Source organism: Pristis pectinata, chromosome 9 (assembly GCF_009764475.1).
Source record: "Pristis pectinata isolate sPriPec2 chromosome 9, sPriPec2.1.pri, whole genome shotgun sequence".
Classification (NCBI taxonomy): Eukaryota; Metazoa; Chordata; class Chondrichthyes; order Rhinopristiformes; family Pristidae; genus Pristis; species Pristis pectinata.
The window spans coordinates 14,503,004-14,526,158 of record NC_067413.1 but is presented as its reverse complement, the minus strand read 5'-3'; the positions used below and the strand labels follow the sequence as shown (position 1 = coordinate 14,526,158).

The following is a 23,155-nucleotide window of genomic DNA, read 5'->3' as shown; positions in this document are numbered from 1 at the left end:
AGCAGTTGCCATGCCAAGCCGTCATGCATCCAGATAGGATGCTTTCTGTGGTGCAACGATAAAAATTGGTGAGGGTCGATAGGGACAATGCCAAATTTCTTCAGCCTCTTGAGGAAGTAGAGGTGCTGGTGAACTTCCTTGGCTGTGGCGTCTATGTGGTTGGAGCAGGATAGCCTATTGGTGATGTTCACTCCTCAGAACTTGATGCTGTCAACCCTCTTGATCTCAGCACTGTTGATGTAGACAGGAGCATGTACACTCCACCTCCACCACCACCACCCCCACCCCCCAACTTCCTGAAGTCAATGACCAGGTCTTTTATCATCCTTCCTGTACTCCAATTCATCGTTATTTGAGTTTCAGCCCACTATGGTGGTGTCACCTGCAAACTTGCAGATGGAGTTAAGACAGAATCTGGCCACACAGTTATGAGTGTATAGGGAGGACGCAGCCTTGTGGGGCAGCAGTGTTGAGAATAACCGTGGTGGAGATGTTACTGCCTATCCTTACTGATTGTGGTCTGTAGGTCAGGAAGTCAAGGATCCAGTTGCAAAGGGAGGCTTTGAGTCCCAGGTCTCGGAGTTTGGTGATGAGTTTGCTTGGAATTATAGCATTGAAGGCGGAGCTGTAGTCAATAGTCTAATGTAGATGCATCTGCTGTCCAGATACTTCAGCGATGAGTGTAGGGCCATGGAGATGACATCGGCCGTAGACCTATTTCATTGGTAGGCAAATTGCAGTGGGTCATGGTTGTCTGGGAGGCTGGAGTTAATGCGTGCCATGACCAGCGTCTTGAAATACTTCATGATGGTGGATGTCAGAGCCACTGGGCGATAGTCACTGAGGCACGTTACCTTGTTTTTCTTAGGCACTGAGATGATAGTGGTCTTCTCAAAGCAGGTGAGAACCTCAGATCGAAGCAGAGTTGCAATGGAGGAGAGAATGCTGTTGGGCTTTGTTGGAACACTGGGGAAGAGTAAAGACAGAGAAGTCAGAGCAGAAATGGGTGGAGTATTCAGGTAAAATGCAACTGGAAGCTCGGGGTCACATTTGTGGATTGAACGGATGTGTTGCCCAATATCTATTTGCTTTCTCAAATGTAGAAGAGCACCAAACACAACACACTGCACTGGAAGAAATGCAATCAAATTGCGTCTGAAATAAAAACAGAAAATGCTGGGAATAGTCAGGAGGTCAAGCAGCATTGCTGTGAAACTAAGGGGTTCTCCTTCACCAATCCTTCTGGTGAAGTATACCAAGTCCTAACAATATGTTTATATTGGTGTTCTGGGATATACATCTCTTACACTCAGCAGATCAGGCAGCACCTTTGGAAAGAGAGAGTTAACTTTTCAGGTCTGAAACTTTTGTACCTGCTGAATATTTTCAGCATTTTATGCTTCTATTTCAGGTTTTCAGCATCAGAATTTGTATTTATCTCCCAACCTGACTTTGTTTTTTAAACAATCATAAAGTTATGTCCTCTTTCCAATTCATTAACCAGTGACATTAATTACACTATTCATAATTTTGAATATATCTACCAATTTTTTTATTACACTGTTTCTGCATTATTATGAAAAATTCTGTTCGTCTGCTATCTCCTGATAAGAAAAGCTTCTAGTCTCTAGTATAAGAACAAATCTGCACCTCATTTTTGGCCTTGACATCTTTAAAGTAGGACAACAATAATCTAACCATGGCATAAACAGCAGAGCTATAACATGGACCTTTGTTCTGAGAGTGTTAGTAAATTTTCCCAGATCATTCCTAATTGATCTAGGAAAATTTTGGTGGTCTTCCACTTTGAACCATGTCAGACCATGTACTGATTATGCTCCCACAATGATACATGTCCCTGAGCTATCATCTGTTTAACTTATTTGAACTTGTTAAATGAGACTGTACTTGCTCAATGTACAACAGAGCTGTTTCATTGTGTCCAATGTAAGTCAAATCGTGATGGATTCATATTCATTTGGAATCTTCATCTCTACTGTGTGACCAAAATGTACTGTCCAAGAAGATTTAAGTTTCAAGATTTGATCCCTGGCATAGGGATTGCTGGATCTCAGACGGGAAGGTTATACGTTCTTTACAATCAGACAGGGGTTTGTCCTATCAAGAGAAGTTAAACAGGTTGGATCTGTATTCTTTGGAGTTTAGAAGAACGAGATGTGATCTTACTGAGGCATGTCAGATCCTGAGGAGGTATGAGAGGATCAAATTTTGAAATGTTTTCATTAGTGGAAGAGTCTCAGATGAGGGAACATAGTTACAAGATAAGGAGCTGGTCACTTAAAACACAGGTGTGTAGAAATTTCTTTTTGCAGAGAATGATGAATCTTTGAAATTCTCTACCCCAGAGGGTTGCAAAGGCCAGATATTTAGAGATATTTAAGGTGGAGGTAGATAACTCTTGTAATATCAAGGAATTGATGGCCGTGGAGAACTAGCACAGAAGAGAAGTTGAGGCCAGTGTACATCTGCCATGATCACATTGAATATGGATGGTTGAGTTGAAGAGCGAGATGGCCTACTCTTGCTTCGATTTTCTTGTGGTCTCTTGTTTATTCCTGTACGTTATCCAGTGATGTGTTCATTTGAGAACAACATGATCTCCCTTTTATTGCTCTTTTTAAATAACAAACAAAACTTTACTCTAAAAGCTCTTTCTTAAAGAGAGGATTGTCAGAATCAGAATCAGATTTATTATCATTGACCCATGTCGTGAAATTTGTTGTTTTACGGCAACAGTACAGTGCAAGACAAAAAGACATAAAAATTACTGTAAGTTACAAAAATAAATAGTTCAAACGAGGAATAAAGAGTTAGTGTTCATGGACCGTTCAGAAATCTGATGGCGGAGGGGAAGAAGCTGTTCTTGAAACATTGAATGTAGGTCTTCAGGCTTCTGTATCTCTTCCCCGAAGGTAGTAACGTGAAGAGGCGGTGATGCTCTCCACCGTATGTCTGTAGAAATTTGCAAGCGTCTTTGGTGACATATCAAATCTCCTCAGGCTCCAAATGAAGTAGAGCCGCTGGCGTGCCTTCTTCGTGATTGCATCAATGTGTTGGGCCCAAGATAGATCTTCTGAGATGTTGACGCCCAAGAACTTGAAGCTGCTCACCCCTCAATGAAGACTGGTGTGTGTTTTCCCAACTTCCCCTTCCTGAAGTCCACAATCAACTCCTTGGTCTTGCTGATGTTGAGTGCGAGGTTGTTGTTGTGACACCACTCAACCAGTCGATCTATCCCACTCCTGTACGCCTCCTCATCGCCATCTGAGGTTCTCCCAATAACAGTGGTGTCATCGACAAATTTATAGACTGAATTTCAGCTGTGCCTAGCCACACAGTCATGAATGTAGGGAGAGTAGAGCGGTGGGATAAGCACGCATCCTTGAGGTGCGCCTGTGTTGATAGTCAGCGAGGGGGAGATGTTACTATCGATCCACACTCGAGTAAGGCCATCATCAAAACTGGGGAGAGAAAATTGAAGGAAGGAATGAAAAAATCTATTTTTCCATTGATGTGTTAAGCATTACCCAAACATAGCTATTCAGCAAAGGTATGGAACCTGATGAAGCTAAAAGAAACAGTAATGTGACGATCTTGGCATTTACTGGAGTACATCTTCAACTCAGCCAAATTGATAACCTGACTTTTTCGATTCATAGAGTCATGCAACACAGAAACAGGCCCTTTGGCCCAACTCGTCCATGCCGACCAAGCTCGTCACATTTGCCTGTTGTTTGGCCCATATCCCTCTAAACCTTTTCTATCCATTTTTTCTCGAGTGGAAAGGAAAACCATGTCGTCTGCAAGATGAGTTGTTGGTTTATTATTGGTAGTTCTGCACTGCTGCTGAAGGCATGTCAACACCCAGTGTCATTTGGATTGTGACATCAGCATATCCATTAATTGTGCTTCTCTTGTTAAACCCACATCCCTATGCAAGCAATGGTAATCATTTCTGAAAAAGATTCAATCTGGCAAACAAAGGGCCAATAAGTAGTGTTGGGTCTTGGGGGTGGGGGGAGGGAGTGGAGATGGAGGGTGGAGAACACAGATTTAGGTCCACTTAGATCCAAAATACCTAAATGCAAAAGAGGAACAGGAAGAGAGGTATTTGTGATTAATAGATCATTTCTTTCCTGGTATATGATGAGCAAGGCATCAGCTGCTGATTCTGTGCCAGGAATTAAAATTTTAAATGCCAAGTATTACATTTGGCAGATTTTATCACAGGAATTAATGTCAGAGTAACACTTGCGGGCTATGGGATGGCACAGGAGTGCAGCAGGTAGTACAGCTGCCGCAGAGTTTCAGTGACCCAGGTTCTGTCTGTATGGGTCAAAGGGTCTGTTCCTTGTATGAAACACATCTACATTCATAGAAAGCCAATTTGCTGTAGGTTTGCCCAGTCATTTAATCTGACTATTGCTGTGTAGTTTTAATGAATCCATCCACAACAACCTTTGTGTCATCCATGAACTAAGACAATGGGATAGAAAACTACATATCCATCTCATATATAAACCTTGTGTGTATTTACAGCTCTAACATAAAACTTTGTGTATCCCCACTTCGGAAATTTTGCCACTGTCAGTGCCTGCCCACTCTTCCTCGTCGCCCACTGCCCAACCCCAAAGGACAATGCTTTGCCTTAATTACACGATCTTCTCCTTTTGCCAACAGTCTTGTTCTGGAAGTCCATATAATTGCTCATTGATATTTCCCTGTCCACTACTTCATTTCCCTCTTCATCTCAATTGCAACTGTTGTTTTCAGTCGTAGGTTGATAGTTGTGTCTGTTTCTTCTCCATCTTCATTGTAATGGGCTTGGCTTCTGTCGAAAGGCCATTACTTCTCCATCTCTCTGACGTTCAGTCTTGGCTTTATGGCTGACTTGTATCAATTCAACATTCCGGGAAATGGATTACAGAACATAAGTTATCATTCCAAGTACAGGAAAGACAAATATGTGGTTGCCAAGCAGATGGATATATTTATGGAAGATTAGCAGTAGCCAAGGCTGCATCTGTAATGTCAATGGGTATGACCTCAGAGGTTTGAGCTGAGGTTTGTTGATATTCAACAGATTTCACCCATTACAACAGATTCTGCAAGCTGCCTTTCACCTATAAAATGGAGTTTTGAGCATAAAAAACTCTTTACTAAATGTACTTTCTGTTTACATTCCTGATGCCACTGATAAAGACTTCAGCCAGAAGGCATTTATCTCCATTGGTAGTGGTCAGTTATGGATGGATGGTGCATTCCTTATTGAAGGCATTCTGGAAAAATAAAAAAAACTGCAGATGCTGGAAACCCTCAACAGGTCAGACTGCATCTGTGGGAAGAGAAACAGAGTTAATATTTCAGGTCAAAGACTTTTTGCCATAACTGGGAAAGTTTGATATTTACAGACTAATCTAATCCTTATTATGAATTAGCTATATGTGCTGATTATATATTGTTTTTCAGTTTTGACTAAAATGTAATTTGGGTGATTATCCAGATTGCCAGTATCCATCTAATTACAGCCAGAGTGAGTCAATGCCTACAGCAGAAAAGGAATCAAATATGATGATGTTATTATGCTTAACATATTGATCCAGCACTGGTACACTGCTATAAAGAACTTAATGGACTTGCAAACAGAGTATAATAAGCTGCTTTTCAATGTGGAGTGATTTTTATCATTTGGCTTCTGACAGGATTTGTAGCAATTTGTTTGTTCTTAATGCACATTGAATTTATAGACAGCACTCTCTAATGAGCTTCAAATTCTGTCTCTTACACACAGGGTCCTTTGTGATGGTTAACACCTCTGGACGCCAGGCAGGACAAAAAGCACATCTTTTACTGTCAAAACTGAAGGAGAATGATACACACTGCATTGATTTCCATTACTTCTTATCTGGCAAGGAAGGGGCCAACCCTGGGTTGCTAAACGTTTATGTGAAGGTCAATGACGGACCCCTCGGGAACCCAATCTGGAATGTGTCTGGAATGACAACAAGAAGCTGGAATAGAGCAGAGTTGGCCATAAGCACTTTCTGGCCAAATTTCTATCAGGTACTGTATATATAACATTTGCCTTTATCTTGCTTGAATTTCTCAAAAGTTTTCAAGATGTGGGTTGATATCTTTTAACAATTTAAATAATAAACTTTAAATAGCTTAAAAAAAAGCTTGGTCTGCAATGAGGTAGTTGTTCTCACAATATTAAGACTATTGAATTTTAGTTAACTTGGGTATAAGAGAATAAAAATCAGCCAGTGTTCTCATTAACCACCCAGTACCATCCCAGTAGGAAGCTATCCTTTCATAACAATCAGGGGTGGTTGGACTTAAGGGTACTGAAAAATACTTGTGTTTATCTATTATTCATTTGTGGTGTTGTGGGTAAGTTACTGAACTCATTACCCAGGGCCCCTGGTTGTTGGCTAGAAGACATGTTCCAATTCCATGATGACGGCTGGAAAATTTAAATTCAAGTAAAGAAGCAAATCTCAGGAATGGTAACCACAGAGTTGTTGGACAATCACAAACACCTCCATCCACTGCCCTTCTATGCTTGGTGCAACCTATTTGTGATTCCAGACCCTGGTGCAGTGGTTGGCTCTGAGATTGCCACTCAATTCAAGAGGCAGTTACAGATGGACATTGAATACTGGGCTTGCCAGTGACATTACGAACAAATAAGTAAAAGGATGTAACCTCGCAAGGGAGGTTGCTGTTTATTGGCCTTTAATTGAGTAGCTTACGATGTATTTCAGAGGACAATAGTGAATTGTACACATTGCTGCAAGTTTGGGGCTTTTAGATTTAATTCCCTTGAGAATATTAGTGAACCAGATAGTTTTACAATATTACCAAAGTTTCATGGTTCCTACTAGCATTTACTTATCATTTGATCCCAGAATTTACTTAATTCAGTTTAAATTCCCTGGTTGCTATGGTGAGATTTGAAAATAAAAAAGAAATCAGCGGATGCGGAAATCTGAAATAAAAACAGGAAGTGCTGGAAAAACACAGCAGGTCAGACAGCATCTGTGGAAAGAGAAATGTTTTAGGTTGAAGACCCATGATGATTGCTGAAAGTTTATATTCAGGTAATTAAATAAATCTAAAATTTTTAAAAAGAAACAAGTCTCAGTAACAATGACCAAAGGGTCTTCAACCTGAAACCTTAACTGTTTCTCATTCCACAGATGCTGCCTGACCTGCTGAGTTTTTCCAGTGTTTTCTGTTTTAAATATGGTGACATTAGAACCCAATTCTCCAGATCATCTGTCCAAGCATCTGGATTTCTGGTCTTAATAACTAAGTAATTATGCTATTGACCCTTCCACCCTGTATGATATAGTCTGGCCTTCCATGTGATATTGATGGCTTAGCAACTGAACACTGCATGAGCAAATACCTTCAGAAAAGGACAAGTATAAAGATCTCCTAGAATTCAGATCATCTTCCTGAGCTTCATGCTCCCTTTGGCATTACTGAAACCCATCCTTCCAATATGGGTCACACTTTCCATGCTTTTATTCACTTGCATTGACACTTTAAAACGAACTGCACCAATACTATATTTTCACATGTAACTGATCTTTCAACCAATCCTTATTAAGAATGGAGTAACAGCTTGAAAAATGTGCAGTAACACAAATAAGGATTCTGGATAATTTATATGTAGCTGGGAAACTGGGTTATAACCTATTAACACATATCAGCCAATGTGCAATTGTAATTTTTTTTCTCTGTCTGTCCATTCCAAGAATCAGTTGAGTGCGTGCCTGCTGTGAGAATTAGTTGGCGTAAGAAAGAAACTGCAGAGCACAGAGCTCCTTTCATCAACTCCATTTACAGGAGCCTAGTTGTGAAGCAAAGTAACTCAGGATCCACTCAACAATGAGTAAATGGGCTTGTTTTTGCTGCTCTTAAATTGTTGCAACTTGATAAATTGTTCAATGATGGAAATCCTTTGACCAGCCAATGGAATTAGGCTGAGTACATGGTGAAATGGTCAGTCTGGGGCCAGAATGTTCATTGAACAGAAACAAACTGCTGCAATTATTCCTTTTAATGGGCATGACTGAGGTCAGTCAGATGGGGAATGATTTGGATTTCCTGTGTGGGATGATTATGTTGACCCCTGCATTGTTGACTGATGAAGAGTGTTGGGGATAAACAGTGACCTGATTCTCCCCAGCCATGAGCCCATAGTGCTGATGTTTCAGCTCTTGCTCAGCTTCCTCAGTAATTCTGACCATCCCAAGTAGTGCTCTGAGGTACCTCCATGTGGCTGAAGGCAGAATTACACGGAGAAAATATTGGAGGGAAATTTTAGCTACCCACACCCCCATCACCTGCTCCCCCCATAACATAGCTGGTTTCTAAGTTGTTAAAGGGGCTGTCCCTTATTTTTCAACAATGACCCCTTATTCTTGATTTCACACACTCAGGATCATACATGTTTCAGTCAAGGCTTCACTCACTCTTCCAAACTCCAGCAGATACGAGCCTAAGCCGTCCAAACTTTCCTCCTAAGTCAGCTCTCCCATTCCAATTGTCATTCCTGTAAACCTTTCCTGAACTGCTTCATGTATATTTACACCCTTCCCTAAGTACGGAGATCAATACTGTACACAGTATTCTGGGCATGATCTCACTAATGCCCAGAATAACCTCCCTGATTCTGTATTCATTTCCCCTCATAATAATCAACCACATCCTGTTAGCCTTTCTCATTATTTGCTGTACCTACATATAAACCTTTCATTGAATCTTGAATTAGGGCACCCAGATCCTCCCCACATCTCAGAGTTCTGCAGTGTCTTACGGTATTGAGCAATATGCTTTACTTGCCCAATGGCCAACTTTGCATGTTCTCATATTAAATTCCATTTACCAGTGTTTTGCCCACTCATTTAGCTTGTATATGTCCCTTCATAGTCTCTCTGTCTTCTTCAGATCTTCCTACCTACATTTGTGCCTTTAGCAAATTTAGCAAGCATATCTTCGTTGCCTTCATCTAAGTTATTTGTATTTGTTATATTAGACAATTAGAATCTTTTTTTCCCAGGATAGAAATGTCAAGTACTAGAGGGCATGCATTTAAGGTGAGAGGGGGAAAGTTTAAAGGAGATGTGTGGGGCAAGTTTTTTTTTACAGAGTGGTGGGTGCCTGGAATGTGCTGCCAGGGGGAGAGTGGTGGAAGAAGATACGATACTGATGTTTAGGAGGGTGTTAGATAGACACATGGATATGCAGGGAATGGAGGGATATGGATTATGTACAGGCAGATGAGAATTAGTTCAATTTGGCATCGTGTTTGGCGCAGGCACTGTGGGCTGAAGGGCCTGTTCCTGTGCTGTTCTATGTTGTAAAAGGATGAGACCCCTTTGGCTACCACTCATTACATCTTGCCAATCAGAAAAAGATCAATTTATAAAACTGTCTATTTCTGCTCTCTGTTTCCTGATGGCCAGCCAATGTCCTCTACATGCCAAAGGATTACCTCCATGATTTTTTTTATTTTCCACAATTATCTTCAATGTAACACCTTATCAAATGCCTTCTGGAAATCCAATTATAGTGCACCCACTGGCTCCCCTATATCCACGGAACATGTTACTTCTTCAAAGTACTCCAGTAAATTGGTTGAACATGATATCTCTTTCGTCAAACCACATTTACTCTGTCTGATTACCTTGAATTTTACTGAGAGTCCGACTGTAAAGCCTCGCGTGCAAATTTGTTACTTATCTCGCTACTTATGACTTTTTCTCAGTGGCAGATGTTAAAATATCTGGCTGTAGTTTCCTGTTCTATTTCTTTCCCTTTTTGAATAAAGGGAATCAATTTGCTATTTTCCAACCAAATGGAATCAACCCTGAATCTAGGAATTTTGGAACATTAAAACCAATGCATCACCACCATAATTTTAACAGGCAGTTTGGACACTGCCCTTGCCAATAAAGACCATGTTCTGAAAAATTAATTAATAGATAAATAAAATCAAACATTAGCGAACAGGTTGTTTTATTTTCTCCCATTGTTCTACAAGTTACCAGAACAATGATGAATGATTTTGCTTACTCTGAAATGGGGAAAGTGAGGGAATTGTATCCTGCTTCCCGCTTTAGCAAGGAAACAGTGACCATTCAACATTATAAAGGCTAAAATTCAACTTGTTGCGGAGGGATTTAATCTCACAACATCAACCTGCGAACGTAAATTAAAAAACTAAGGTTCCCAAAGTAAAGGAAGAGATGACTGCAAAATAGCTTCAGGTTTGAATGACAATCCTCATCACATTTATGCCTCCACATGTATTGCTGAGCCGAGCATTGTTCTTTGCACTTACACAGTCACCTCACTGGCAGAAATCAGAAGGTATTTTCTCCACTGTTTTCACTGCATAAATCTTCAGCCGGAGAGCTGCCATATATTCTTATTTTTGCAGGGGTATTAATGGCAAAAAAACATGGCCTGTGGATATAGTGAGTAATAGCTGATCAAAGGTGAAAATAAGGCCACAAAAAGCTATTAACCTGCCAGAACATTATATTTTTCAACATGGGCTTGAGGTCAAATGTCTGGCTGTTAAACCTTGCTTCTTAGTTCCAGGCTGCTGCTGGAATTTATTAATACAGAGTTTTTTTTTGACTGTTGAATTAACACCCTGCAGTTTGCCAACTTTTATGGATCTAGCAATACCACAAATACGTGATTAGCAAGGTTACAGAGGTGATTGGTGACACATAATTAGAACGTTGTGCCCCTTGATGTTAACTGGCTTTGACACAAGCAAGCTTATTGGCAGTTGAAAATAAACCAAGGCTGCTTCTTCTGTTAATTGATGAATTTACCTCCCAGAGGCAGTGGTATGCTGATCAAGACAGCATACACTAAACGTGGCTGGATTAACATCTCGTAGAATCCTGGAATAGTTCTGTCACGAGATAATTCAGCCCATCGATTCTATGATGATTCCTTGTAAAGCAATTCCTTCAGTTTTGTTCCCTGTTCCTTCACCATTGCCTTGCCAGCTGTTCTCCCTCAATTCCTATTCAATTCCCCTTTGAAGACAGTGATTGATTCTGCTTAAGCCACCTTTACAGACAGAAAATTCCATATCTTCATTCATTACTCTCTGCATTTTTCCTCAATTCCCATTTGCCTCTTGTTCAGAATTTTTAATCTGTGTGTCCAGTCCTTGAACCAACTGCTAACAGGAGCAGTTTTCCTTTAGCTACTTCATCTACCCCATTCACCTTGATCAAACCTCTTCTCAATCTTCACTCCAAGGAGAACAGGACGAGTTTCTACAGAGTAACTTTATTGCTGAAATTCCTCACCCCTGATAAATGAAGATTAAAAAAAAACTGCCAGTGTTGGAAATCTGGAATTCAAATAGAAAGTGCTGGAAACACTCAACAGATCAGGCAGCATCTTTGGAAAGAGAGGAAGAGAATGTTTCTGGTCCAAGATTCTTTGGACTTGAGACCTTAACTGTGTTTCCTTTTCCACAGTTGCTTGCTGAAAGTTTTCGGCGTTATCTGTTTTTATGTTTCATTCCTGGAAGTATTCTGGTAAATCTTTCCTTCATCATCACATCCTCCCTAAAGTGTTACATAGAACATAGCACAGTGCAGCACATATTCATGTGCCTATCTATGAGTCTCTTAAACGCCTCTTTCATATCTGCCTCTACCACCACTCCTGGCAGCGCATTCCAGGCTTAACTTTTCCAGCCTATCTCTCTTTTTTCTATCCTTTTTTCCTCCTTACCTTTGACCCATCCCCCGGTGGATCTGCTCTCCCCTTCTCCCCCACACCTGCCTGTCACTATCTCTTACCTGCATCTACCTATCACCACCCTGTGCCCACCCCGCCTCTCCTCTTTTGTCCACCTATCACTGCTCTGCTTTTCCCTCCTATATATTGGGCTTCCCCTTTTCCTATCTTCAGTCCTGAAGAAGGGTCCTGACCCGAAGTGCTGACCGCCTGCTTTTTTCCACGGATGCTGCCTGGCCTGCTGAGTTCCTCCAGCATCATCGTGTTTTTCATCCAGATTCCAGCATCTGCAGTCCTTTTGTTTTTCTAGTATTACCCACCAGTCTCTGTGTGAAACAAAACTTGCTCTGCACATCTCCTTTGAACTTTACCCCTCTCAACTTAATTGCACGTCCTCCAGTATTAGACATTTTGACCCTGGGAAAAATACCAGAGGCCAGAAATGGACACAACAGTCACGGTAGTGTAGTGGTTAGTGTAACACTTTACGGCGCCAGCGACCCGGGTTCAAATCCCACCTCTGTCTGCAAGGAGTTTGTACGTTCTCCCCGTGTCTGTGTGGGTTTCCTCCGGGTTCTCCAGTTTCCTCCCACATTCCAAAGACATACAGGTTAGGAAGTTGTGGGCATGCTATGTTGGTGCCGGAAGCGTGGCGACACTTGCGGGCTGCCCCCAGAACGTTCTTCGCAAAAAGATGTATTTCACTGTGTGTTTCAATGTTCATGTGACTAATAAAGTTATCTTAATTGAGCCCTAAGCAGTGTTTCTATAGAATCAACATAACTTCCATGAACACAATTTTCATTTTAACTTGCTCACACGGAAGTAGGGAGTCAGCCTAATGAATGTGATGTCATGCATCTTGCAGGCTAAAATTCCATGTTGCAGTTCGCGAGTAACCTGGAGAGGCTGCATTACCTGACTGATAAGGTTGCCAAATATTTTCACAAGAAGATTTGAGCTAACAAAAGAGTGATTATGCCCATGATTTGTCTTCTTGCTCTGACAGTTTGGATTCCACACTAATCTCACTTTTCAACAAGCAGTTCCTGCCTGTCTCTCCAACAGACTGATTTATTAGAGTGATTCAGGTCTGTTTCATCTCCACCACGTTCCTGCAAAAAAATTGCAAAACCCTGAATTGCTTCACAAGTTTTTTGACTGTCAGGTGACCCCTGAAATTTACAGAGCTCAGATCTTCAGGGCTTCAAAAACAAGCTTTATTTTTCCAAAGGAATTGACGGGATCCAGTAGTTCAGGGGTTTTACAAAACTAAACATGTTTCAGGAAATAGCATGTTGTAATTTCCTAAATGCATTCAAAAGTTTAATCGTTTTTTAACGAGAATGTCAGTAGTCGATGAGCTCACCACGTCTTCTGGTGTTAGGTGAATCACAGACAAAGAAACTTCTTCCTGATTGCTACTTACTGTCCAGTGCTCCTATGTATTGAGCACTTCTTGGAAGGAGCAACGAAAGGGCCCAGAATATACACAGGGTGAAGGACTTCAATGTCCAAATAAAGTCAAGGTCAAGTTTATTGTCATATGCACAAATACATGTATGCACAGGTACAATGAAAAGCTTACTTGCAGCAGCATCACAAGTACATAGCTTCATATAAGCAGCATTCACAAGAAAAACATAGACATAAATTATACACAATTTTTACAAGAAAGAACACAACTAGAAAAAAAACGAAGTCTATTTTAGTGCAAAGTAATCAAAGTGGTCACAGTGTTGCTAAAGTGTAGCGATTAGCATTGTGCCAGTCGGTTCAAGAACCGAATGGTTGAAGGGAAGTAGCTGTTCCTGAACCTGGTGGTGTGGGACTTAAGGCTTCTGTACCTCCTGCCCAAAGGTAGGTGCGAGAAGATGGCATGACCCGCATGGTGGGGATCGTTAATGATGGATGTTGTCTTCTTGAGACAACGCCTCCTGTAAATACTGCAGATGGTGGGGACGGATGTGCCCGTGATGTACTGGGTCAAGTCCACTACTTTCTGCAGCTTCCTATGTTCCTGAGCTTTCGAATTACCGAAATGGACCATGATGCAACCAGACAGGATACTTTCAACAGTACATCTGTAGAAGTTTGTTGGAGTGTTCTGTGCCCAGAGCATCACGGACACCAGCCTCCCCTCCTTGGACTCTGTCTTTACCTCTCGTTGTCTTGGTGAAGCAGCCAGCATAATCAAAGACCCCACCCACCCGGGACATTCTCTCTTCTCTCCTCTTCCATTGGGTGGAAGATACAGGAGCCTGAGGACACGTACCACCAAACTTAAGGACAGCTTCTACCCCACTGTGATAAGACTATTGAACTGTTCCCTTATACAATGAGATGGACTATGACCTCACGACCTACCTTGTTGTGAACTTGCACCTTATTGCACTGCACTTTCTCTGTAGCTGTGACACTTTACTCTGTACTGTTATTGTTTTTACCTGTACTACATCAATGGACTCTGTACTAACTCAATGTAACTGCACTGTGTAATGAATTGACCTGTATGATCGGTTTGTAAGACAAGCTTTTCACTGTACCTCAGTACAAGTGACAATAAGAAACCAATAAAATAAACAAGCTGAACCTCCTTAACCTCCTAAGAAAGTAAAGATGCCGGTGTGCCTTCCTTGACTTAGACTGGCTCAGTTGCACCTCTAATACTGAGCAGGCTGCAAAACATAGCTGGCAGGCTGGTTCTGCTGAAAGTAGTGAGCCAGCATGGATTTGATGGGCCAATTGGCCTTCTATATCAAGAGGAAATATGAACAATCAAACTACCCATAGCAATTACATCTCCCATGACAATACTAGTAGGAGACTGCACTGAACAGTTTTTGTGGAGAAGATTGTTCGGTGGTCTTATCACCTTGCACAGAATGGGAGAGACTTGGAACGGAGCCTGCAGTTCAATATAGGGCCATCAGCAACAGCAGAATTGTATAGCACCATACTCTGTAAGCTCATGTCCTACATAGTCCCACTCCACCAGGGCAAGGAACTGGCTCTGGGTAAATGAGGAGTGTGGAAGGGCAGCACCAGCCATTAGAGTCATGGTCAAAAGGGGATGCAGCATGGAAACAGGCCCTTTGGCCCATCGACCCCACACCAACCATCAACCGCCCATTTACAGTGGCATGCAAAAGTTTGGGCACCCCTGGTCAAAATTTCTGTTACTGTGAATAGCTAAGAGAGTAAAAGATGACCTGATTTCCAAAAGGCACAAAGTTAAAGATGACACATTTCTTTAATATTTTAAGCAAGATTACTTTTTTATTTCCATCTTTTACAGTTTCAAAATAACAAAAAAGAAAAAGGGCCTGAAGCAAAAGTTTGGGCACCCTGCATGGTCAGTACTTCACACCCCCTTTGGCAAATATCACAGCTTGTAAACGCTTTCTGTAGCCAGCTAAGAGTCTTTCAATTCTTGTTTGGGGGATTTTTGCCCATTCTTCCTTGCAAATCAAAAATCTGTGGATAGACCTCAAAAGAGCAGTGCATGCAAGATGGCCCAAGAATCTCACAGATCGAGAAGTTGTTTGCAAGGAAGAATGGGCAAAAATCCCCCAAACAAGAACTGAGAGACTCTTAGCTGGCTGCAGAATGCGTTTACAAGCTGTGATACTTGCCAAAGGGGGTTTTACTAAGTACTGACCATGCAGGGTGCCTAAACTTTTGCTTCGGGCCCTTATTCTTTTTTGTTATTTTGAAACTGTGAAAGATGGAAATAAAAAAGTAATCTTGCTTAAAATATTAAAGAAATGTGTCATCTTTAACTTTGTGCCTTTTGGAAATCAGGTCATCTTTTACTCTCTTAGCTATTCACAGTAACAGAAATTTTGACCAGGGGTGCCCAAACTTTTGCATGCCACTGTACACCAATCCTACATTCATCCTATATTTTGTTCTCACCACACTTCCATCAACTCCCCCCAGATTCTACCACTCACCTCCACAATTGTCATATATATGAAAGGTTTCGATGAGAATGTAGGTGGCATGATTACTAAGTTTGCAGATGACACCCACGTTGGTGGTGTGGTGAATCTGAAGAAGGATATCAAAGGCTAGAACAGGATCAACTGGGAAAGTGGGCAAAGGAATGGCAGATGCAATTTAACTTGGACAAATGCAAAGTGATGCATTTTGGGAGGTTAAATCAGGGCAGGACATACACAGTGAACGAGAGGGCCCTGGGGAGTGTTGGAGAACAGACATAGCTGGGGTTCAAGTACATAGTTCCCCAGAAATGGTGACACAGGTAGACAAGGTGGTGAAGAAGGCATATAACATGCTCGCCTTTATCGTACGGGGCATTGAGCACAAGAGTCGGGATGTCACTGTTACAGCTGTACAAGACATTGGTGAGATGGTACCTGGAATATTATGTGCAGTTCTGGTTGCCATTCTGTAGGAAGGACGTGATTAAGCTAGAGAGGGTGCAAAAAGGATTCACAAGGATATTACTGAGACTTGAGAGCTTAAGTTATGAGGAGATAAGTTGGGACTGTTTTCACTGGAGTGAAGGAAGCCAAGGAGTGACCTTTTACAGGTTTATAAAATCATGAGGGGCATAGATAATATAGATTGTCACAGTCTCTTTCCCAGGGCAGGGGTGACTAAAACTGGAGGGCATGGGTTGAAGGTGAAAGGGGAAAGATTTATAGGGGGCCTGAAGTGGAAGTTTTTCCACACAGGGAATGCTGTGTATATGGAATGAGCTGCCAGAGGAAGTGGTAGAGGCAGGTACAACTGCATCATTTAAAAGACATTTGGACAGGTTCATGAATAGGAAAGGTTTAGAGGGATAAGGGCCAAATGCAGGCAGATGGAGCTAGTTTAGAAAGGCACCTTAGTCAGCATGGATTAGTTGGGCTCTTTCCTTGCTGTACAGCTCTATGACCTGGGCCAGTTTATAGTCTCCAATTAACCTATCAACCCACACGTCTTTGGGATGAGAGAGGAGACCACAGCACCCGCAGCAAACCCAGGTGGTCATGGGGAGATCATGCAAGCTCCACACAGACAACATCCAAGATCAGGATTGAACCTGGGCCTCTGACTTTGCAAAGTAGCAGATCTACTAACAGTGCCACTGTACCACTAGGTTCATTATTTGTGTGAGGTGCCAACCTGCTGAAGGAGCTAAGCAAAAGTACTATCAGCAGGCTACTGACAGAGCATACCAGACCAAAGCTCAGCAGTTGTGCCAAATCTAGTTGTCGATGGTGCTGGACAGTTAAGTAGCTAATAGGCTCCAAGAGCATCCCCATCCTCAACAATGTTGCAGCACAGTACATGAAGACAAAGGCAAGACTGAAGCCTCACTGCCAGAAGTGGTAAGTGGATGGTACATCTGAGATCTCCGCCATCACAGAAGCTAGCAGTCAGCTGGTTCACTTAGTTTCATGTGATATCAAAAGATGCTGGGAGCACTGAATGCAGGAAAGAGTAAGAGAGTCAGATAAGATGAATTAGGTGTGGCCCACTACTTTTGGTTCCACGCTGTTGAAGGTGCTGAGATGCCAACTTTTGGTTGAAGATTTAAGCTGAAGGTTTAAATGGATGGAGGTTCTATGTCAAGAATTCACTGTGATCTGACAAAAGGCCATTCTTCCATGGACACCATTGCAATACTGTAATTAGTTACTTACCTCCTTGCTGCTCTTGGGACCTTGCGTTGTATAAATTGTGTCCTGGCGACATGGTTAGACAGGGTGGTGAAGAGGGCTTGAGGCACGCTGGCCTTCATCGGTTGAGTCACTGGGTATAAGAGTTGGGCCGTCATGTTACAGCTGTAGAAGACGTTGGTGAGACAGCACTTCAGGTATTGTGTGCAGTTCTGGTCACCATACTATAGGAAGGATGTGATTAAGCTAGAGAAGGTACAGAAAAAATTCACAGGGAGCTGCCAGGTTTGGAGGACTTGAGTTGTAAGGAGAGACTGGATAGGCTGGGACTGTTTTCCCTGAAGCGAGGGAGGCTGAGGGGTGATTTTATAGAGGCTCATAAAAATATGAGGGGCATAGATAGGGTGGATGCTCACAGTCTTTCTCCCAGGGTAGGGAAATGTAAAGCTATAGAGGGCATAGTTTTAAGGTGACGGGGGAAAGATTTAAAGGGGACCTGAGGGGCAGGTTATTTCACACAGAGGGTGGTGAGTATATTGGTATTGTTATTGGCATTAGTTTATAATACCAATACCAATATACTCACCACCAATACCAATATACTCAATATACCGTATGGAATGAGCTGCCAGAGGAAGTTGTAGAGGCAGATGCAATTACAATGTTTAAAAGACATTTGGACAGGTACATGGATAGGGAAAGTTTAGAGGGATATGGGCCAAATGCAGGCAAATGGGACTAGCTCAGATTGGCATCTTGGTCAGCATGGACGAGTTGGGCCGAAGGGCCTGTTTCTGTGGTGTCTAACTCTATGATTCTGTGATGTTGTCAGAAACCAGCGATATTTCAAGTGTAGTTCATGGACTATCAGATGAGCTGCAATTTCCAAAATCATGGTGTGACCAATCAACCAGAAAAATCACTCAGAGATCTCTAGTCACATGAATAAACTCTGCAACTAACTGAAGGGAGAAGCCAGAGGAAAATATGTGAGAAACCATCTGCAATGTCACAGAAAAGCATAACCTTAAACCTGACCCAAAGTATATAACAGGACGTACCCATCGTGCAGAAGATAAGTAAGGGCTTTTAGTATTGGTTTATCATTGTCACTTGTACCGAGGTACAGTGAAAAACTTGTCTTGCATACCGATCGTACAGGCCAATTCATTACACAGTGCAGTTACATTGAGTTAGTACAGACTGCATTGAGGTAGTACGGGTAAAAACAATAACAATACAGAGTAAAGTGTCACAGCTCATCCTTGTATTGAAATCTCTTTGTGATTTCTCTCTTGCACATCCCCATTCTCCCCCTCACCCCACGCTCCCGAGTGCCCCCCCCCTAAACCTTTGCCTTTGTATGTCCTGTTCCCTCTTTATGGCCCTGAGTCAGCTCTCCTAACAAGCTCATGCCTGTTTTTGTCTGATAATATTTCTGTCATACTTTTCTACAGTAAAGGCACTGTGTAAATGCAGGTTGTTTTTGAACCCATGTAGCTATGAGTGCAACACAAGGACATAAGCCAATTTATTGGTTCCAGTGACGTGAGAATGAGAAAAGAACTGTTTGTTTGACGAATTGGAAAGTGGATTGCTGCCTCTATAATAGGTTTCACATTAGCTTCGCGATATTTATATATCTTGAAGTTTTTCTCCTCAGGTCCTTTCTTTTCCACTTCTCAAGGTGCCGCCCACATGCTGGAGTGTAATTTCACAGTTGCTGGGCAGCCTTGAGAACTTTACTGGTGATTCTTGATGCATCAGCCTAGAAAATGAATATTGACCTGCTCTCCTCCCACGAATGGATGAGGCTGATACCGTCTTCATTCTGCATCCATCCTCAAATCTCTTGCAGGAGGTAACTAGAAACCAGTCTCCTCATCCTCCTTCTTAAAAGGCACTTGAAAAAGCTCCATTCTGAATATCTGCCATCTCACTGAAGGTCTCTTACCCACCAAGGCACAATAAATGTTTGTTGTCAATGGTTTTATGAGTTGTTTTAATAGCTGATGCTTTGTTCAATCTCATTTGACATTTTATAAACATGGAAGCTTGTAGGCCTTTAAATTATCTGCACTGCACTTCCTCTGTAGCTGTGACACTTTATTCTGCATTCTGTATTGTTTTACCCTGTACTACCTCAATGCACTGTGTAATGAATTGACCTGTACGATTGGTATGCAAGACAAAATTTTCACCGTACCTCAGTACAAGTGATAATAATAAACCAATACCAGTAATAAACCAATACCAATTAAGCAAATCTTTCTTATTCCCCCTGGAATGTATAATGACAGATGCTGAGCAATGATATTGTGCATTGTTTAAGGTGAAATGTTCATGCTTATAAATTCTATGTTACTTGCACTTTTAAACTATTGCAGAGTCCTGATAGAACTACATTTGAAAAATTATTTGGCTTCACAGTGGCACAGGTAGCAGAGTCACTGCCTCGTGGTGCCAGAGACCCGGGTTCAATCTTGACCTTGCATTCTGTCTGCGTAGAGTTTGCACATTCTCGCTGTGACCACATGGGTCACCCCCGAGTACTCTGGTTTCCTCCCACCTCCCAAAGACATGTGGATTGGTCAATTAATTGGCCACTGTCAATTCTCCCTAGTGTACAGGTTAGTGGTAGAATCTGGGAGAGTTGATGAGAATGTGGGGAGAATAAAATGGAATTAATGTAGGATTAGTGTAAATGGATTGTCGATGGTCAACGTGGACTTGGTGGGCGGATGGGCCTGTTTCTGTGCCCTGTCTCTCTATGACACTATGACTCTATCCTTCCTGATGTTATATTCATGCAGCACCTGTTCATGTAGGCCAAGGTAGTCTGATTGCCACGTGGATACCTGAAGACACTGCTGGACAAACAATGTAAAAGATCTTGTGATTATAAAGCACAATTTGTGGCCTTGATTGCTTTATAGCCAAGGAAGTATTTTTGAAGTGCTGTTAGTAATACAGCTTTTGACATTAACCGCAGAAACATGCAAATAATCAGTTCACACAAACAGCATGCAATCATGACCAGATAATCTGTTTTCAAAAATGTTGGTTGAGCAATAAATATTGACCAAGTCACCCGCTCTTTGAACTCACACTCAGGAATCTTTCATGTTCACCCCAGAACATAGACAGGGTCTGATCTGCACAGCAGCAGCAGCTGAGATTTTGGTGGTCAAGTCACTGGAGGGGGGCTTGAACCCACAGACTTCAGAGTAACGAGGTGAGACTGCTACTGACTGAGCCAGAGCTAGAGTTGAATGCTGCATCTGGGTGTGCATTGATGACTCTGTAGGTGTATTCCTGGACATGATTGTGACATGCTGCCGGAGCATAGGAGGCAGAGGGTGATCTTGTTGAGGTCTATAAAATCATGAGGGATATAGATAAGGTGGATGACCACAGGCTTTTCGTCAGCATAGGGGAGTCTAAAACTAGAGGTAGATTTAAGGTGAGAGGGAAAAGATTTAAAAGGGATCTGAAGGGCAAGCTTTTCACACAGAGGGTGGTGTCTATATGGAACGAGCTGCCAAAGGAAGCTGTTGAGGCTGATACAGTTACAATGTTTAAAATACCTTTAGACAGGTAGAGAAACAAAGGACTGCAGATGCCGGAATCGAGATGAAAAACACGATGATGCTGGAGGAACTTAGCAGGCCAGGCAGCATCCATGGAGAAAAGCAGGCAGTCAACTTTTCGGGTCAGGACCCTTCTTCTGGACTGAAGATAGGAAAAGGGGAAGACAGGTGCTTGGATAGGAGAGGTCTAGAGGGATATGGGCCAGATGGAATTGGAATTAGAATTAGTTTATTATTGTCACATGTACTGAGGTACAGTGAAAAACTTGTCTTGCATACTGTTCATACAGATCAATTCATTACACAGTGCATTAAGGTAGTACAAGGTAAAACAATAACAGAATGTAGAATAAAGTGTAACAGCTACAGGGGAAGTACAGTGCAGGTAGACAATAAGGTGCAAGGTCATAACGAGGTAGATTGTGAAGGCAGAGTCAATTTTATCAAATGCAGACAAATGGGACCAGCTGGAGTAGACATCTTGGTTGAAACAGGCCAAATGGCCTGTTTCTGTGCTGTCTAACTCTGTGACTGTATGACTCTATGAAAGCACCTTGGTCTCCAGTTGTTGGCTAACTACTTAAACAGCCACAATTTGGTGCAGCCAGCCACAGTTCAGACAATACCTTTGCTTTTGCAATTTTGTGTTGTCTTGTTCAATAACATCATAACATGAGAGGAAACATGGCGATGTCTCAGGGTTTTTAGTGAAGGAAGGAGAAGACAGCTTGGTTAACGGTGGGTCTCTAGACTGATAACAGGAACAATCTAGGAAGCAGCCAATGACCCACTCAAAAGATAAAACTTACCTCTCGAAAAATGACAGGACAGAATTTCCATTATCTAGCAAGTACTTGTTACTGAATTGGTGCATCCATGACAGGCCGCTGTACTACAGTACGGAGGTTATTTACTTGACACATTGTAACCAGTTATTTGAACAGTGACTCAAATTTTGTCGCATCCTCAATCAGTCCCTCAACAATGCAGATCAGACTCTGGCTAGGAACCAGGAAATCAGTATTATTAAACAAAGACTCCATAGAGACGGAACTATTAGCAAGATTTCTCAGAGATGAGCCTTGTTTGTTAGCAAGGGAATCAGAAAAGAGCTCAGAACAAATGTTTTCTCACAGCTCAACAACTCATGCAACACAGCTTCGAAATACGAATGAATGACTTGCTAATTAGCAATCACAGTTTTGGATAAAAGCACAAAGCAAATTAATTTCCATCAAACCTCATGCTATCCTGCTGTTCAGACAATTAGTGAAGAAAACTTCCTGTCTGAGATCGGGCTTTTTCAAACATTTTAATGCCCAAAAACGCGAATGTGTGATTGTTTTTAGCAAACATTTGTTACTATTAATACATACATAGCCTTTCACTGAAGAAGATAAGACGAAGAGGAGATGTGGTACAAGTGTCTGGAAGGACTTCAAGATGAAATAAGCTATTGAACTAGCATAGTAAACACAGATTTCATGGGCACTGCTGTAAAATATGCAAGCTTAAGCTAAGATAATATATCTTACACCATAAAGAACCTTGGATATGTGGAAGAGATATTCAGGAAAAGTACTTGATTGAATGAATACTTTCCGAAAGGATTGTAATCAATAAATGCTGCGTCGACTTCCAAATGTTGAAGTGTTTTCTGTTTCAGGCTTCTTTTGAAACCATTGCCAATGTTCACTTGGACAAAGGAACATTGGAGCCAAATGGAACATTGTTTCTTTTCTATTGATGCCTTAGGGAGTCAGGAGGTGAGGCACCCAACTCCCATCCTTTGACCTGATAATAGAAAGGGTATCATTGATAAAACTGCTGAAGTTACCGGGCCAGGTCACTGTCCCGAGGCTGATTTGATTGGCATCCAGAACCATCATCATCTTTCTTTGTGCTGGATGTCACTCAGGCTGTGGTGAATTTCCCCATTATCCCCATTAACTTCATTTTCATCGGGGCTTCCTCAAGGCACACTTGACCAAATGCTGCCTCGATATCCAAAGCAGTTACTATCATCTCACCACTGGAATTCAGTTCTGTTACCTACTTTTGGACAAAGCTGTAATAATGCCGGAAGTCAAATATTACTGGAAGAACCCAAACTGAGCA

At 41.8% G+C, this 23,155-nt stretch overlaps 1 protein-coding gene across 7 annotated transcripts in view; it reads left to right on the top strand.

Moving 5' to 3' along the window:
• The window catches only part of LOC127574151 (receptor-type tyrosine-protein phosphatase mu-like), a 746,263-nt gene that overhangs the window by 244,722 nt on the left and 478,386 nt on the right, over nt 1–23,155 (top strand). For all 7 annotated transcript variants that reach the window (XM_052022906.1, XM_052022912.1, XM_052022911.1 and 4 more), the window contains exon 3: nt 5,813–6,084. In XM_052022906.1, coding sequence (XP_051878866.1) covers nt 5,813–6,084 — 272 coding nt within the window. The remainder of the gene's footprint in view (nt 1–5,812; nt 6,085–23,155) is intronic.